This window comes from Aegilops tauschii, chromosome 6, assembly GCF_002575655.3.
Source record: "Aegilops tauschii subsp. strangulata cultivar AL8/78 chromosome 6, Aet v6.0, whole genome shotgun sequence".
NCBI classification, from domain to species: domain Eukaryota; kingdom Viridiplantae; phylum Streptophyta; class Magnoliopsida; order Poales; family Poaceae; genus Aegilops; species Aegilops tauschii.
In genome coordinates, this window is record NC_053040.3 from 15,021,716 (window position 1) to 15,038,848 (window position 17,133).

Here is a 17,133-nt window from a genome sequence, read left to right on the forward strand (position 1 = left end):
AGCTCGGTGCACCGGTAGCATCACAAGCTCCGATGCACCAGATATTTTCCCATTATAGAGATGCATTTCAGTTCATAAAAGATTTCTTAATTTATTAGTCAAAAGACAGTGTGCATCTTAACGTTGAAATTGATGGCGGATGCTCAATCGGTATATACCGGCTCAGATAAATTTGCGGATGCTTCATCCGTACATACCGGTTCCGATAAATTTACTTGTTCGGCAGCAGAACCCTCTTCAGATCGGCAGCGATACGAGAGATCAAAATTGTAAGGCCCACAAGAGACCAAAATTGCATCGTAGGAAACATCGGCCCAGACCACACGCACTCAGCCACTATTGACCTACACCATAGAGGAGGCATAGACACGCACTGATCAAAAAAAAAAAATTCTTCCTCGCCGCGGCGCCGTCGCTGCCGCCGCCTGCGCCATGCTCCATCTCCGGCACCGCATCGTGTCCCATATCCGCTCCTCCTCCTTCACCTCTGCCATCTCCCCTCTCCACCGGCTCCTCTCTGCAGCGGCAGCCGCTGCCCCCATTTCCCCGAGCCAAGGATTCGCCGTTGAGGACTACCTCGTCGACGCCTGCGGCCTCACCCGGCCCCAAGCGCTCAAGGCCTCCAAGAAGCTCTCCCACCTCAACTCCCCCGCCAAGCCCGACGCCGTCCTCGCCTTCCTCGCCGGCCTCGGATTCTCCGGCGCCGATGCCGCCGCCGTCGTCGCCAAAGACCCGCTGTTCTCTGCGCCGGCGTGGAGAGAACATTGGCCCCCGTCGTCGACGGGCTCGCCGGCCTCGGTCTGTCGCGCCCTGAGATCGCCCGCCTCGTTGTTGACATCAGATTTTGGCATGGCTGAAAACATAATTAAGAAGGCCTCAAATAGAAAAGTGCTCAAAATGATAAAGTTCTATGTCGTCAAAAGGAGAAACTTTGATATTTGGGCCATAGCCATCCGGTCCCATCTCTAAGGCCGAAATTGTGTTCGAAGTACTGAGATTTTATATCCAGAACACTATTCGGCTGATTACACCCCCAAGATTGCCTCAAATGAGAAAACATTCTACACGAATTGTCTTCGTCTCGTCGAAATGGTCGATTTTGATATAAAAATCGTCTTAATCCGAGGTCATATGCAAAAGTTACAGCCAGTACAAGACACTGCTACACTGGATGGCCAGACACTCCGGGGAAAACCGTCCGGGTTTTGATTTTCTCTGTCGATGGCCGGACATTCCGGATATGTTCGTCCGGGTTTTGAATTTCGCTGCTGCAGACTTCGGAAAACAACCTAAAACCCCCTCAAGATGGCCTCAGATAAAATAATGTCCAACATCAAAGTTGTTCGTCTCGTCGAAACGGTCAAGATTGCTTTTGGGCTCATTTTCATCCGAGATCGTTTACTTCCCCAAACATGGCCCGCAAGATGCAGCCAGATTTTACCGAACAGTTTTGGAAAGTTCAGACCAAACAAATCCGAATTGGACTAGGGTTTTGGACGTGAATTGAAGCCTTTTCCTTGCACGGGAAGTCCAGCCGCCTCTTATATACCTAAGGGGTGACGGCCGATTGAACAACACCTAATCGAACAAATCATCTACCACTTTTTACCTTTACCTTTATCTCTCTCCCTTGTTTTTCTTCTTCCTCGTTCTTCGTTCGTTCTTCTTGTTGTAGGGCGGCGAACCTCGAGGCCCTAGGGGCGGTCAGGCCGACCTAGGGCAGCCCATAGCCGCCGTGCGTCCAGACGGGGTCCCTCCCGGGCGCGTGGTGTTTCGGGTCTACAAAAGCGCCCGCCGGATTGTCTTGCGTACCACGCTTCCGGCGGGTCTCCTTTGACGTGAGCTGCGGTGCATCACCCCCGGCGTCGAGGGTACACGGTGACGTGTTCATGTGCGAACACACTTTTTGGCGACTCCGCTGGGGACGAAGCTTTGAACGGTCTCCTGCCCGTTCTTGCTACGAAGAGATCGTCATCTAGGGTTTGCAATCTACAAAGGTAATATGAATACCCAATTCACTTATGTAGATGCAAATAATGCCTATGTTGTTGCTAGATCGCTTAATGAGCATAATGTGTCGGCTAGCCCTAGTTTTATCAATTATGCATCTAATTATGCGCAACAGTCGATTCAGAATAATCTTCATGCTTCAATTTCATATAATTTTAGCAACATGCAACATATGTATCCGAGCTCCCATGCATCGGCAACCCCACAAATCTATATGCCGATGAACAACATGACGAGTTCGGTTAATCAAGTTGAAACACCCCATGTAGGAACTTTCAATAGCATGCAACATAGTGTTTCATCTTTTTATTCATCGGCAACTAATTTGCATCATGTTAATCCAAACATGCCGGTGGATAGGGTACTTGGCCATGCTACTACTAGTTATTCGGCCAATTACCCTCAAACATCGTATGCTACACCTCATGCTACGAACTTTTCGGCACCATACGCAATTGTAGATATTCGTGATTCGGCTCCGCACCTTCATGCTCATGGCCGAATAAGTGAGAATTCTACCAGAGCGCATGTGTCTTTACCTAGTAACGTAGCATATCATGTTGCCCCTGCACAATTACAGAATTTCGGCAACACACCATTGCTGAAAGCGTCTCAAAGTATTTTGGGGGGGGGGGGGGCGGCAATCCGATGAAGATTGGGCTGAAATTGGTCGAAAAAAGCTTAAAGATAGACTAGCTGCAATGTTTGCTGAATTTAGACAAGAACAAGCAACCTTGCGAATCAAAGAAAGAAAGAGTGGTGATTCGGATAACAAAGTTAATTCGGTTATTTAAAAAAACCGAATCAAATAGTATGTGTACCGAATCTATCAAAGAAAAAGAGGATGCCAAGGCATTGGAGAGTCATTCAAAAGTGGAACAAAGTATTATTCAAGTGATACAACCATCATGCTCTCCCAACGTAATTGAAGAGGTATGTCTAGCAAGTGACTTGCCTATCTTCCGATTTGGTCGCAACTTTATTGTCGATGCTTCTATAAGAAAAATTCTCATAAGTAATTTTGAAAGACCAATGAAGCAGGTAATTTACTTGTTAGTAACAAAATTGTTATAGACTATATCGGTCAACCTATTGTGCCATTTATAAAGACCGATAGTGACTTACTATTGTAGCCAAAGTTTTCTCCATTGCTTTATCAAAAGTTTATATCTACTTGGGTAGCTTTGCTTGTTTCATACTTGGCTTGCACTTGGTCTCAATTGAGACACGTGTGTTCTAACTATTTTCGTTTCAGAAATATAAAGCCAAGGATAAATTCTTTTGAGAAATCCGATGCTAATATTATATCTTATCCAAAGACATCGGAGATAGAGTGCAAAACACAATGCATAGCCGAATGGGGAGATTCTAAATCTGAACCATTCGTTTGCTTACCTCCAAAGCCGTTCGCATACCAAGATCGGCTAGAAAACAAAATGTATACCTTCGATTCAAACATGTGTGATCAAATCTTTGATTTGTTGTTGAAAATAATTACATTATAATTCTTGATCACCATGTCAAGCCATCTATCCAAGGACGAATTTATTGTAAGTTGCATGATTCGTTCAAGCATAGTATTGATGATTGCAACATGTTTCGTCAAATAGTTAAATCGGCCATTGATAAAGAACGATTGAAATTTGTTGAGACACCAAGAGATGATGAGTCTATTCCAATTGGTCCCGATGGTAAAAGGTTTTTGCATCGGCTGCTTCAAGCCGATCCATTTAAAGAGAAGGTAAAAACTGCAGGTGATGGGATCAAGCTTTCAAGTAAAGAAATTGTTGAAGAGCATAATGAACATAATGAGGGTGAGAATTCCATCGAAGCTACCATGGAGACGCCAAAGACTGGGGGCAACAAGAAAATCCAAAGATCGGTGCAAGCACAACCAAAAAAACAAAGGCCGGCGTAAGCACAAAGGTAAAAATCCGAAAGTCACTTTCGCGCAACTATTGGAAAAATACCAGAAGATAAGTGAGGAGAACAGTGCTTATCGGCCAACTAATGCAAAAGCATCAAGATCACCCCCTAGGTGCAAATCCAGGGATCGATATTGGCAAGAAGATAATTTGAATACAACTTGTTCATATCCTTATTTTGGGCCGCCAATGCCAATGTCGTGGATGCCTCCCTATGCTCACGTAAATCCATATCCATCATGGGACAAGTATGATACAAGGGCACATTCTCCATATTATTATAGACCATCTCACCAATATTATGCAGCTCCAAGAAGACCAATGTTCAATGAGCAGTCATATGTTCAAGACCGTTTCAATAAAAAAGAATCGGTCCGGAGCACAAGGAAGAATAAGGAGGTGGTTGAGCAAGTCTACCGCGTCAAAAGAGATGGTCGTAAGAGTGCTACTTCAGATATGATCTCAAATGAAAAAGAGCCAATTAAAGTGTTGACGTTGGCTACAAAAGGCAATGAGGCAAGTCAATCAAGTGCCAAATCTGAAGGGAAGAAGTTGAGAGTGCACCGGATAAAACAAGAATTGCCATTACTTTAAGCAAAATCGCAGCCCACTCGGCTTATCGTATTGGCAAAAGAAAAAGTTGCAAAAGCTTAGTGCACAAGAACTTGAAAAGAGAAACATGGCATGGGTTCCCAAAGGAAGTATTCAAAATAAGAATTATGTGCGAGCTTCCTTTACAAGGAGTGTGGCAAAGTTGAAGAAGGGAAAGAGTGAAAACTATGAAGGACCAAGCCGAATGTTTCAACATCTTCGGTCCACACATTATCCATTTTCTTCAACAATGTCATTGATGCCTATGCCATGGAATTCGTTATCAGGTATGATTAGTTACCGTTAATGGGCTTATTTTAATCCATGGATGCAATATAATTTCTTACATCATGAAAGGGTATTACCAAATCATCATATGTTTGATTAGCTTCACTTTTGTTGCTAATATAAATGGCCGATATATACTTATCGTCCTAAGCACGTACAAATGGCCGATGAAGTGTTGACATCGTCCTTAGAAAGAGCATTGTGCAAGTTATTTTTGGCACGCAAGCTTTGCCGAAAAACAGGGGGGCATGTGTTGACACCAGATTTTGACATGGTTGAAAACATAATTAAGAAGGCCCTAAATAGAAAAGTGCTCAAAATGATAAAGTTCTATATCGTCAAAAGGAGAAACTTTGATATTTGGGCCATAGCCATCCGGTCCCATCTCTAAGGCCGAAGTTGTGTTCGAAGTACTGAGATTTTATATTCAGAACACTATTCGGCTGATTACACCCCCAAGATTACCTCAAATGAGAAAACATTCTACACGAATTGTCTTCGTCTCGTCGAAACGGTCGATTTTGATATAAAAATTGTCTTAATCCGAGGTCATATGCAAAAGTTACAGCCAGTACAAGACACTGCTACACTGGATGGCCAGACACTTCGGGGAAAACCATGCGGGTTTTGATTTTCTCTGTCGATGGCTGGACACTCCGGATATGTTCGTCTGGGTTTTGAATTTCGCTGCTGTAGACTTCGGAAAACAGCCAAAACCCCCTTAAGATGGCCTCAGATAAAAAAATGTTCAACATCAAAGTTGTTCGTCTCGTCGAAACAGTCAAGATTGCTTTTGGGCTCGTTTCCATCCGAGGTCGTTTACTTCCCCAAACATGGCCCGCAAGGTGCAGCCAGATTTTACCGAACATTTTTGGAAAGTTCGGACCAAACAAATCCGAATTGGACTAGGGTTTTGGACATGAATTGAAGCCTTTTCCTTGCACGGGAAGTCCAGCCGCCTCTTATATACCTAAGAGGTGACGGCCGATTGAACAACACCTAATCGAACAAATCATCTACCACTTTTTACCTTTACCTTTATCTCTTTCCCTTGTTCTTCTTCTTCCTCGTTCTTCGTTCGTTCTTCTTGTTGCAGGGCGGCAAACCTCGAGGCCCTAGGGGCGGTCAGGCCGACCTAGGGCAGCCCATAGCCGCCGTGCGTCCAGACGGGGTCCCTCCCGAGTGCGTGGGGTTTCGGGTCTACAAAAGCGCCCGCCAGATTGTCTTGCGTACCGCGCTTTCGGCGGGTCTTCTTCGACGTGAGCTGCGGTGCATCACCCCCGGCGTCGAGGATACACGGTGACGTGTTCGTGTGCGAACAGTCGTCTCGCTTGCCCACAGCCGCTTCCGCCGCAGATCCATAGTCCCCAAGCTGGAGTACTACCTGCCCCTCTTCGGCTCCTTCGACAGCTTCCTCCGGGCGTCCCGGCGCGCATGCTACCTTCTCTCATCGGACCTCAACAAGGTGGTCAAGCCCAATGTCATGTTCCTGCAGGAGTGCGGGCTAGGTGGTTGTGATATTGCCAAGCTGTGCGTCTCTGCGCCGAGGATGCTCGGCAACAAACTGGAAAGCGTCCAGGCAATGGTGGCGCACGCCGAAGGTCTGGGTGTGCCCCGTGGCTCGGGGATGTTCAAGATTGCGCTACAGGCTGTCGCATTCCTCAGCGAGGAGAAGATCGCCGCCAAAGTGGACTACCTGAAGAAGACGTTCAGTTGGTCGGATGCTGAGGTGGTCGTTGCTTTGTCTATGGCTCCAATGCTGCTGAAGAGGTCAAAGGACATCCTGCAGCGCAGGTTCGAGTTCCTTGTCTCTGAGGTGGGCTTGGAATCGGGGTACATTGCTCATCGGCCGGTAATCCTCTATTATAGCCTGGAGGGCCGGATCAAGCCCCGGTGCCATGTTCTAAAGTTCCTCAAGGAAAACAGATTGCTCGATCGCGACTGGAGCTTCTATACTGCAGTCAATAGGTCTGAGAAGTATTTCATGAAGAAGTGCATATGCCCTTACAAGGAAGCTGCACCACACCTTGCTGAAGACTATGCAGCTGCTTGCAGAGGGGAAATGCCAAGTAATTTCAGATTTACTTGAACCAAAAATGGGCTAAGGAAGTTGGTTGCTTGTGTATGGCGCAACAAAGTTTTCACTCTCCGTAGTAAGCTGGTAGTTCCTGTTTTGGCGTTCTTTGCCAAACTAGATGCTCGTTATTTTCTGTAGTATTCCTGTTACATGCCGGTTTGGTCATTGCTGAATGCTAACTTCTGTCAAACTGATAATTTTATTCTTGAGCCCGGATATGTTGATGTTGTCATTCCTTAGAGAACATCCCTGAAAATGATAAGTCCATGGATATATTTATGTTTCTGACTTCTGTGAAAGATCATGATAACCAGAAAAATCAAAAATAATGCTGTGTCGTTTTCCACCGAAATGTATGTGTTATCTGCTTTCATGCCAAAATTTATCTATCATGCATGTTCTATTTTCATTTGATTATGTTTTAGGTTCTATCATAGTCCTATGTTACTTGAACCAAAAAAGGGCTAAGAAAATTGGGTACTTGTGTATGGTGCAACAGAGTTTTCACTGTACTAAGCTGGTACTTCCTGTTTTGGTGTTCTTTGCCAAACTAGATATTGGTTATTTTCTGTAGTATGCCTGTTACATGCCTGTTTGGTCATTGCTAAATGCTAACTTCTATGAAACTGATAATTATATTCCTGAACCCTGATATGTTGATGTTGTCATTCCTTAGATCATATGATGTGTTTAGTGATGTCATTGACACCTTACACCCTCTGTTCATTATTCAGTATAAAATAAAGTGGCAAATTGATGTGGCGTATTAGCCGGCCCTCCAGGCTATAACATAAAATTGGCAAATTGATATGGCATATGAGCCGGCCCTCCAGGCTATAATAAAACAGTTTTGGCATTGACACCTTACTGAAGACTATGCGGCCGCTTGCTGAGGGGAAATTGATGTGGCATATGCCCTCACAAAAACAGTTTTGGCATTGACACCTTAGTCCCGCTGTTCATTATAACATAAAAGTGGCAAATTGATGTGTTTAGTGATGTAATTATGTGTTTTGATCGTGTCTAATGATGCAAGAAGGGTAACTACCCCCTCCCCACTGTTCATTGCCAATATATATCACTTTCTGGAGATCAATGGATCAAAAAAATTCCTTGTTAAATCGCATGAAAGATCACTGCCATTTTGATCCGAAAATGAAGAGAAAACTGCAGCAATTGCTTCTTATGTGTATAAACTGCAAATGGTTACAGCAGGGCTGATAGGCAAGATGAACAATATAGTATACGCTAACTGGAAAGTAAAAATTTACACTAATGCTCATGAGTGGCTATAATTCCTGAAGGTTGCTTCACATTAATCTCAGGACATGATATGATGAAAGCAATGAGTCACTAGAGCAGATAGATTTGGTTTCAAGCAAGTAGTGAGGTCACAACAGATAAATTAATTTTGTTTTTAAGTAGTACATGACACAGATAAAGGCCAGATATAAGGAGCAAGTCTGCCTGTCCTTCCAATGCTAGGTTGGGGCAGGCTAAGATGGCAAGCTTGATTTGTAATCACAAGATGTCTCGGAATATTAAATCCTTAAAAACGAAACGATTAAGCTGGCCCTAGCAAGGAACATGGCAAATCAGACGCCGTCCGCATGGGAAGACAAGGCCGTGATCCTTGATCTTGCTCCTTTGTATGATGCCGATGTCCTCTGCCTAATTGAAGGTGCTGGATGAGGTTAGCCCTCAATCATTTCATATGATCTACTCCCTCCGTCCCAAAATAAGTGACTCAACTTTGTACTAAAGTTAGTACAAAGTTAAGTCACTTATCTTCAAAGTACAAGTATCGTTTAAGAATAGTACTATTGTTGTTATGCCAAATTTTAGCGGATGAAGTGTTGCCAGGTAATTGGGATGTGCCGGCATTTGTTCCATCTTCAGATACATGGACACTGGCCAAAACAGGTGCCAAGATGGTGCTCAGGTATACCACGCTGTCCTTCCACGAAGAAGCCTATGTAGCCTCAAACTCGGCTTACTCCTCATTTTTGAGAATTATCCCTCATTTTATCAGCTTGATTTGTTCTTTTGTTGGTAAGAAATCCATGTATTTTAATGTGACTTAGATATGTTTCTATCAGTTATTAGTTGATTTCATTTTATTAGTTAATTTCACGCCTTGTAGATAGATGTTCATAGCTGCAGAATCTGAACTAAAACCATGACACTTATTATGGAACAGAGGGATAGTTTGCAAACTACTGGAAACCATGTCACGTGGAGATTTATTTTGTCATGGTTATATTTTGCCTCTGTTTTATGTGGTTCTGTTTTCTGCTCACCATCTTGTTTACAGATTCTTCGTTGGTGCTCCTTTGTACTGCGATCTTGCGCTTTGGTTGTCAGATTGCCGCTGTTTGTGATTTGGTAACAAAGTTCCCTGGTGTTGCTTAATTTGCCCCTCATTTTTTCTTTTGGTTTTCCATACAGGTTAATTGGGGTACAGCTAGGCACATAACTGTCAGAAGTAAAGTACTGTTTTAGTTGCTGCCATAGTAACGTCGCTGCGTAGGTGATGGTCACAGTACAAAAGACGGAGAGGGGATACATGACGGTAGGTTTGTGAACCATGTAACATCCTAACAGCTGAACTGGCTAATCCATGCATTTCAGAAAAACCTTCATGAAGTTTTCTCTTTTATAATTATTGTGTCGATGCTGTGTGCATCATTCTATTTTAACCTTCATTTAGAAGCATGGAAGATTTAGAAGGCATATGTATGATATGATGACTGCTTTACCAATGTACTGAAAGGTTGGAGCCCAGTATCTTTGAAGAGCAGAGTGTTGCTATTTGCATGATCTTACTTATGTAACCGTGGAGATAGATAACCTTGGACACAAGCTTGGAGTTTCCTCCACTTAAATATGCATAATTTGTTGAGTTCTAGGACCTTACTTTTTATCTGAATTTTAATTGGTGATGTCAGTTGTTGAAGCCAAGCTTCAGCTTACTCAAATGGTAGGGAGGTCATAGTGTTCCTTTACAAGCATAGTAGAGCATAGTATGGATTCTAATGTTCAACTCTGATTAAACAGGTTCTACAAACGGTCTTTTACTGCACTTGACTGAAGAAGTAGGTGTCTGATATACCTTGCACTTGAGGTGAGTTGTGTTCTCAGGTTTACATTGCAATGGACATTCTTCTTGTAAACACAAGTTCAAATTTATATTCTATAGGCTGGCATAACTGTTTCTTTTAGGCAGGACAGTTCAGTAGCTGATGTATCTTGGGTTGATTATAAACATCTAAAAATATGGTTCACTTTGGCTCCTGGATGGAATTACTGGTAATATCAGTTGCTTACTTGGTACTGTGGGATGGTAACTTAAATTAGTATTAATATTCATTGTTTTACGGGATGTAGTCTCTTGAATTTATTAAGGAGATAGTACATTTAGAGGTACAAAGTTCCAAACTCAGGAGGTTCTAAGATCCATACTGACGACCCAAACACAAATAAACAGAACCCACACACACAACAACAAAATTTGTACTCCCCTTGTCTGTTTATTTCGTGCCCTCTGCATGGCAGCAGCAGCTGAAATCATGCAGTTTGTCACTCATCATCGAGCTATTCATGGTTGATCCTGAAGGACTCTAGCACTTCCTCCCTGCTGGCGTCGGCCGCATCATATGCCTCCATGAATTCGCTGAAAGCAAATTCCCTGTACTTGGCTGGATTCATCGCCTCGTCCACCATCTCTGACGCCGGTCTGATGCGGCACCCGTCTGTGGGGTGCACGTGCGTGGCCACCGACATCCTCGCCACAGCGGAGTTGGTGACGGCGCGGTGCTCCACGCTGGCCAGCACCCCGTTGGTGACGATCTCCATCTGGTGGCCAAAGTTGACGACGAATGCGCCGGGGATGGGGTGGACGAGGAGCCACCTTTCACCGTGCCTTGCCTGGAGCCCAGCGACATCAGCCTGGGAAAGCACGGTGAGGAGGTGGCGGTCGCAGTGCGCGAGCAGGCCCATCGTGAGGGTTGGGTCCGGGCACGGCGGGTAGTAGTTGATGCTCATGTGCGTGTCGCCGCCGCTGAGGTCGCCGGTGAAGAAGCCGCCGTCGAGGCCCAGCCCCTCGGCGATCAGACAGAGGATGGTCTGTGCCAGCTCGTGCACTGCCGCAGAGTACTCGACGAGTCTGGGCGTGAAGTTCGATGGCTTGGACGGCCAGTGGCGCGCGTTCTCGTCGGAGGCCGGGTAGCAGCGGAACTTGATGTAGTCGCGCCAGTACCGGGTCTCGCCGCGGTCGTAGGAGGTGCTGGTGGCGAGCCGGAAGCGCTTGCTCATGTCGTAGGAGCAGTAGGGGAGCTTCTCCTCCGCCGGCATCGCGAAGAACCCCGCCGCCGCCTCCCGGAACCCCCGCACCACGCACTCCCCCACGCCATGGTTCACCACCTGGAAGAAGCCGAACTCCTTGCCGGCCCGGATGATCTCCTCGGCGGCGTGGCGGCGGCGATGGTCAGAGACGGGGAGGGCGCCGCCGTGCAGGTCGATGACGGGGAAGGCGACGTCTGGGCTGTGGTCGTCGGAGAGCAGGGTGGGGCGCTTGTCGGGTGGGAAGACGTACCTTTCCGGCACGGAGTGGTGCACCGGGGCATTGGACAGCAGCTCCATGCCTGATCGATCAAAGGAGCGCCAGTAGCCAGTGGAGTGGATACACCAGCTAAGAGCCTAATTAAGATGCGTGCTGATTAGCAAAGGACATGTGAGTGTATGTCGGAAGTGTAGTTAATTGACGAGATGCTCTGTGCCTGCGAGTGCTGGGGATCACTGTCGGTTGCTGGATCATAGCTAGCGTGATGTGCAACCACTACCTCGACATCCGTGCACTCGTCTAGAAGTTGACAAGAATTCTGTAAAATTAAACTCAGAACTTTAAACATTGCTGTAACGAGAAAAACGGCAAATCGCTGGACGAATAGTGGCTAACCTACATTAGGCTGTAAATTCGGTCCATTGTCGGTACAGTGGATTTCTTCTTTTTTGTTTCGCAAACTCTCGTTTGAATTTTTTTTCTCCCAGTATTGTGTACAAGATATTTACAGGAGACTAGGATCTCTATACGAGACATCATGTTAATCATTGAGAAAATACAAATGAGGCCCGTCCGATTATGCAAACTCTGCATGATTATATATTATTTTTTCCCAACCTTCAAGCATCTCTTCATAACTGACAGTTCCTAGCAAACCTCTGCTGGAAACCGAGTATTGCTCAGGTTTGGTGTCCCAGGAAGCTAATTCATGTATTTGGTTTGGTGCATATGGCCACATGTTGCGTATACTTATATTAGGAGTTGGTGCCTACAGATTTGTTTATTTTCTTGATGATTGATTCCTGAAAGCCCGCGCGTAATATTATTTTGTACATATGTTTATAAGGTGCACATACTTCTATGAAGATGTCCTCTCACGCCAAGCAAAATTTGCATGTTCATGCACTTCTACTGAATGTGCCCTACTTAAATGACTGCTCATATGCGGCCATGTCAAATTAAACCCCTGCAAGATTGCATTTTACACGTTCTAGCATTATGTTGGACATTACAGGATTAGCCAGTTAAAATACACATACTTACAGGATAAGCAAGCATCAGGTGGGTCACTAGTGCAGAACCGGGCTTTAGCGCCGGTTCGTAAGGGCCTTTAGTGCCGGTTCTGCAACCGACACTAAAGAGTGAAGCCTAGAGCCCCCCCCCCCCCCTTACTATCGGTTCGGCACGAACCGGCGCTAAAGTGCCACCACGTGGCACGAGTCAGACCCAGGTGCTGGTAGACCATTAGTACCGGTTGGTAGCACCAACTGGTACTAAATGTTTGGGGGGGGGGGGGGGGGTTTGGTTTTAATTTTTATTTTTCCATTAATTTTGTGTTTTCCATTTAATTCTTTTTTGTTTGCTGGTATTTTACGATACTACATATTGTCACGTTATGCATATATATAAATAGATTTTCTCGTAGAACCGATCATATATATATAATCGAATGTCTCACAACCACCATTAATTATTCACACATACACATGTATATATATACAATTTCTCCTACATGTTGCCTTGGTGCCTTCGGAGCACGATGACAAGTGGTTCATGGGGCGGTAGCGGGTAATAGTATTCTCCTTTGGGATCTATGACCTGGTCGAGCAAAAATCCCGCTATTTTCTCTTTAAGTGCTCGTATGTGCTCTGTTGGTAGGAGCTGGTCCCGCACCTCTTTGAACTGTTAAGAAAGAGATCAATATGCATGTGTATTAGTTGTGTGACTAGATATTGACAATCATGTAAGATTTGTGAATAGTATTCTGCCAAACGTACCCAGTCCTGTCTATCAGATCTGCTCCTTTCGGACGCCATCATGCGAATGTTCTCGCAAACATAGTATGCACACACTTCAGTCCCCGGCGCCTGCTTCAGGGCCTTTACGAGAATAATGTTCTCGCAAACGTAGTATGCATATTCTTTACCATTACCAGCAACTTTCCAAATCCCTTGTCAGATACACCATTCTCTTTCTTCCATTGCAGCAATTCTAGTGTGGTGCCCAACTTTTTCTTGTCAGCTTCGCAATTCGGGTACAACAATTTTTTGTGATCCTCTAACATGCGCTGCAACTTCTTCTTCTCCAAATCACTTGCGCAGTTTCTCTTTGCATCGGCAATGGCCCGACCTAGATCATCAGCGGGCTCATCTGATGCCTCTTCTTCAGCTTCTTCCCGCATTGCCGGCTCAGCTTCTTCCCCCATTGTTGTATCATCGTATTCAGGGAACCCATGGCCAGGATAGCTATCGTCGTCCTCTTCTTCTTCATTGTCTTCCATCATAACCCCTCTTTCTCCGTGCTTGGTCCAAACATTATAGTGGGGCATGAAACCGGACTTAAACAGGTGGACGTGAATGGTTCTTGACGTAGAGTAATTGTGATCATTCTTACAGACTAAACATGGACAAAGCATAAAACCATCCGCCCGCTTGTTTGCCTCAGCCGCAAGCAGAAAAGTTTGCACGCCATTAATGAACTTGGGAGAGCATCGGTCATCGTACATCCATTGTCGGCTCATCTTCATTACACAACACCGAAAAGACCAAATTAATACAAGTTCATCATAAAGTTCATACAAGACTTAAATGCAACAAACAAATAACTTTCTAACTAAAGCATTTAAATGCAACAACAAATGCGATCAAGATCGCAACTAAAGGTAACAATTGATCCAACGGCATAATGATACCAAGCCTCACTATCAATGGCATATTTTCTAATCTTTCTAATCTTCAAGCGCATTTTCTCCATCTTGATCTTGTGATCATCGACGACATCGGCAACATGCAACTCCAATTCCATCTTCTCCCCCTCAAATCTTTTCAATTTTTCTTTCAAATACTCGTTTTCTCTTTCAACTAAATTTAACCTCTCGACAATAGGGTCGGTTGGAATTTCCGGTTCACAAACCTCCTAGACAAAAATATCTATGTCAACTTGATGGGCATAATTTGTCATAAACACGAAATGCAACAACTAGTTTTAAAAGAGAATATACCACATCCGAATCATAACAAGGACGAGGGCCGACGGGGACGGATATCAAAACCATGTCACTATGTATAACAAACAACGTACGGGTAAGATAATTATACGAGTAACTATATATCCAAATCACACAAACATCAATTTGGTAATGTAAAACATTCATGAACAAGAGGCTCGCCACAAGGTGGTGCCGGCGACGGAACGGTGGGGGCGATCGACTGTGGTTACGACGGAGATTTAGAAGGCACTAAGTAAACCACACCTACATATGCAAACTAAGTGTTATTTTTGACCTCAAATTGCATATAAATCAAATACTAGCACATATATTTCCTCCCAAATTACTAAACTCATAAATTAATCACTATACAAAGCATTGCAAGAGCTAATCTAGCAATGAGAGATGAAAGGACAAAGTTGCTAACCTTTGTGATCATTTGAATGGATGGGGGCCTTCAAATCTTGACAAATTTTGGGCAAAATGTGTGATGAGCTCGAGAGGAAGAGGGGAAGAACAGAGAGGAGAGGGGAAAGGGGAAAAACAGAGCGAGCTCGGGTGGACGAAGGGTTTATGTAGGACGACCTTTAGCACTGGTTCGTGCCACGAACCGGTACTAAAGGTGCTGGAGGGGCCCCGGACTGACAACATCCTGCCACCACTCACTTTAGTACCGGTCCGTGGCACGAACCGGTGCTAAAGGTCGGCCACGAACCGGTACTAATGAAAGCGGCCGGCTAGCCGTTGGAACCGGCACTAATGCACACATTAGTGCCGGCTCAAAAGCAAACCGGCACTAATGTGCTTGACATTTGACCCTTTTTCTACTAGTGGGTGAACTCAAAGCTCAGTGTAAGCTCACTCTAATTGACCAATTAATTTTGATCATCCGGTTGCACTTTGGTTTCCCCTACAAGTACCCTGCAAATTTGTGTCTTTTTTGTTTCTCAGACACGTCAAATGTACTAAAGCTTCTATCGTAAGGTTGGTAGTAGTAGTGTCGCCTGATCCATTCTCAGAAACAGGCGCCATGTCTCCATATATAGGATGTACCACTCTCTCCCGTCAGTGCCTCTGCGTGGCCTCCTCGCACCGGTGCCATCTCGGAACCCCCTCGGTCTATACCATCACCAGTGGTGTCCTCTTCGACTCCATGCCATGGTTGCCAGCCTGCCAGGATCACGCTAATGAAGCGTCGTGTGGATGGGATTTAGGCAAACAAGCTAGGTAAATATCTCCAACTACTTTGTTTTGCTAATAATTTTGTCCCACTATGTTCTTCTACCTATCTTGGGTACGTATGCACTTGCACATAATGTCAACCTCCCAAGCTACATGAATATATAACTGAATCAAAGGTATATCTAGCAAGATTATGCCCCGCCATGTTGGCCCCCCGTGCGCGGATAATGATGCAGGAAAGAAATACCACCAATTCTCCGAACCCTTTGAAACAGTCGACTAAAATTGCTGTGTACGGGCTCCATACCTCTGTTAACCCATTACATGCTTGAATTAATTCCATTGAATCAGATTCCACGATCACCGGACAACAACCCATATTCTTCACTAACTCCAGCCCATTGTGTAAGGCCACTGCCTCTGCTGTAGTAGCGCTCAGCTGATGCTCAAGTAACCAAGATTCACCGGCTATAGCCTGCCCACGGTCACTCCGAATGACTACGGTGTTGGTTTTGTCACGTTGATCTGAACGATAGCCACGCCATGATCTGCATTACATGTTGTAATACTAGCTTGTTATGATCGAAGAATAACAAGCTCTTTCTGCATTACACCACAGGAGAGAGAGAGAGAGCATATCTGAGCGGCTGGAGTGCACCTGGTCCATTACCAGAAGAATCAAGCTTTGTAGTCGATGCCAGAGACTCAATTCCACAGTGATGTTCCCCGTGATCCATGATGATGCCTTCCATCAACACTCTAAGCTGGAACGTGAGGGGCTTAAATTGCCCTGATAGAAGCAACAGTCAGTGCCACGATCGCTGCCTCCTCGTGCCAAATCGTGTGTTTGCAAGAGACGAAGCTCGATAATGTAGATATATTTATTGCTTCCTTCCTGGGTGGTAACAGGCTCAAAAACTTTGCGCAATGACCGGCGACGGGAACTAGAGGAGGGATTCTCTTGCTGTGGGATGACAGTCTTCTTACGATCACTGACATCACAACTTCAGCCTTTTGCCTCTCTGGCAACGTTCGAATCCGTGCAAACGACGTCTGTTTCAAGTTAACATCCGTCTACGGCCTCTCTGACTCTGCTAGCAAGGATTCTTTCTTTGCCGAGCTGGTCTCCCACAAGCCAACGGCAGGTGTTGCTTGGCTGGCCTTTGGAGACTTCAACCAAATCTACCGTGCACGTGACATTAATAAGAGAAATGTGAATCGAAGTAGGATCAACCGGTTCCATGCAACTCTGCAATCGTGTGAGCTGAAGGAAATCCACCTTCAAAATAGGCGCTTTACTTGGAGCAACGACCGGGACAACCCAACTTTATGCAAGCTGGACTCCTTCTTTTGCAACGCGGACTGGGACATGACTTTCAACACGCATGTGTTGCATGCTTTGTCGTCTTCCCTGTCCGACCATTGTCCCCTTTTGCTTGCCGATGACAAGGGGCCGAGAAGACCACGGTCTTTCAAATTCGAGAACTTCTGGGTTTCTTTGCCCGGTTTC

At 45.2% G+C, this 17,133-nt stretch overlaps 1 protein-coding gene and 1 pseudogene across 1 annotated transcript; one reads left to right on the forward strand and one right to left on the reverse strand.

The window, feature by feature from the left end:
* Positions 1 to 417: 417 nt before the first annotated feature.
* On the forward strand, positions 418 to 7,584 carry LOC141025499 (uncharacterized; annotated as a pseudogene).
* Positions 7,585 to 10,263: 2,679 nt separating this feature from the next.
* On the reverse strand, positions 10,264 to 11,681 carry LOC109765035 (2'-deoxymugineic-acid 2'-dioxygenase). Its single transcript, XM_020323825.4, has one exon. It carries the CDS (start codon positions 11,530 to 11,532, stop codon positions 10,486 to 10,488), a length of 1,047 nt encoding a protein of 348 aa, XP_020179414.1. The 5' UTR covers positions 11,533 to 11,681; the 3' UTR covers positions 10,264 to 10,485.
* Positions 11,682 to 17,133: the final 5,452 nt, after the last annotated feature.

Bases quoted from the DNA above. Each gene is read 5' to 3' on its own strand.
- LOC109765035 (XM_020323825.4), bottom strand. From the start codon at position 11,532: ATGGAGCTGCTGTCCAATGCCCCGGTGCACCACTCCGTGCCGGAAAGG.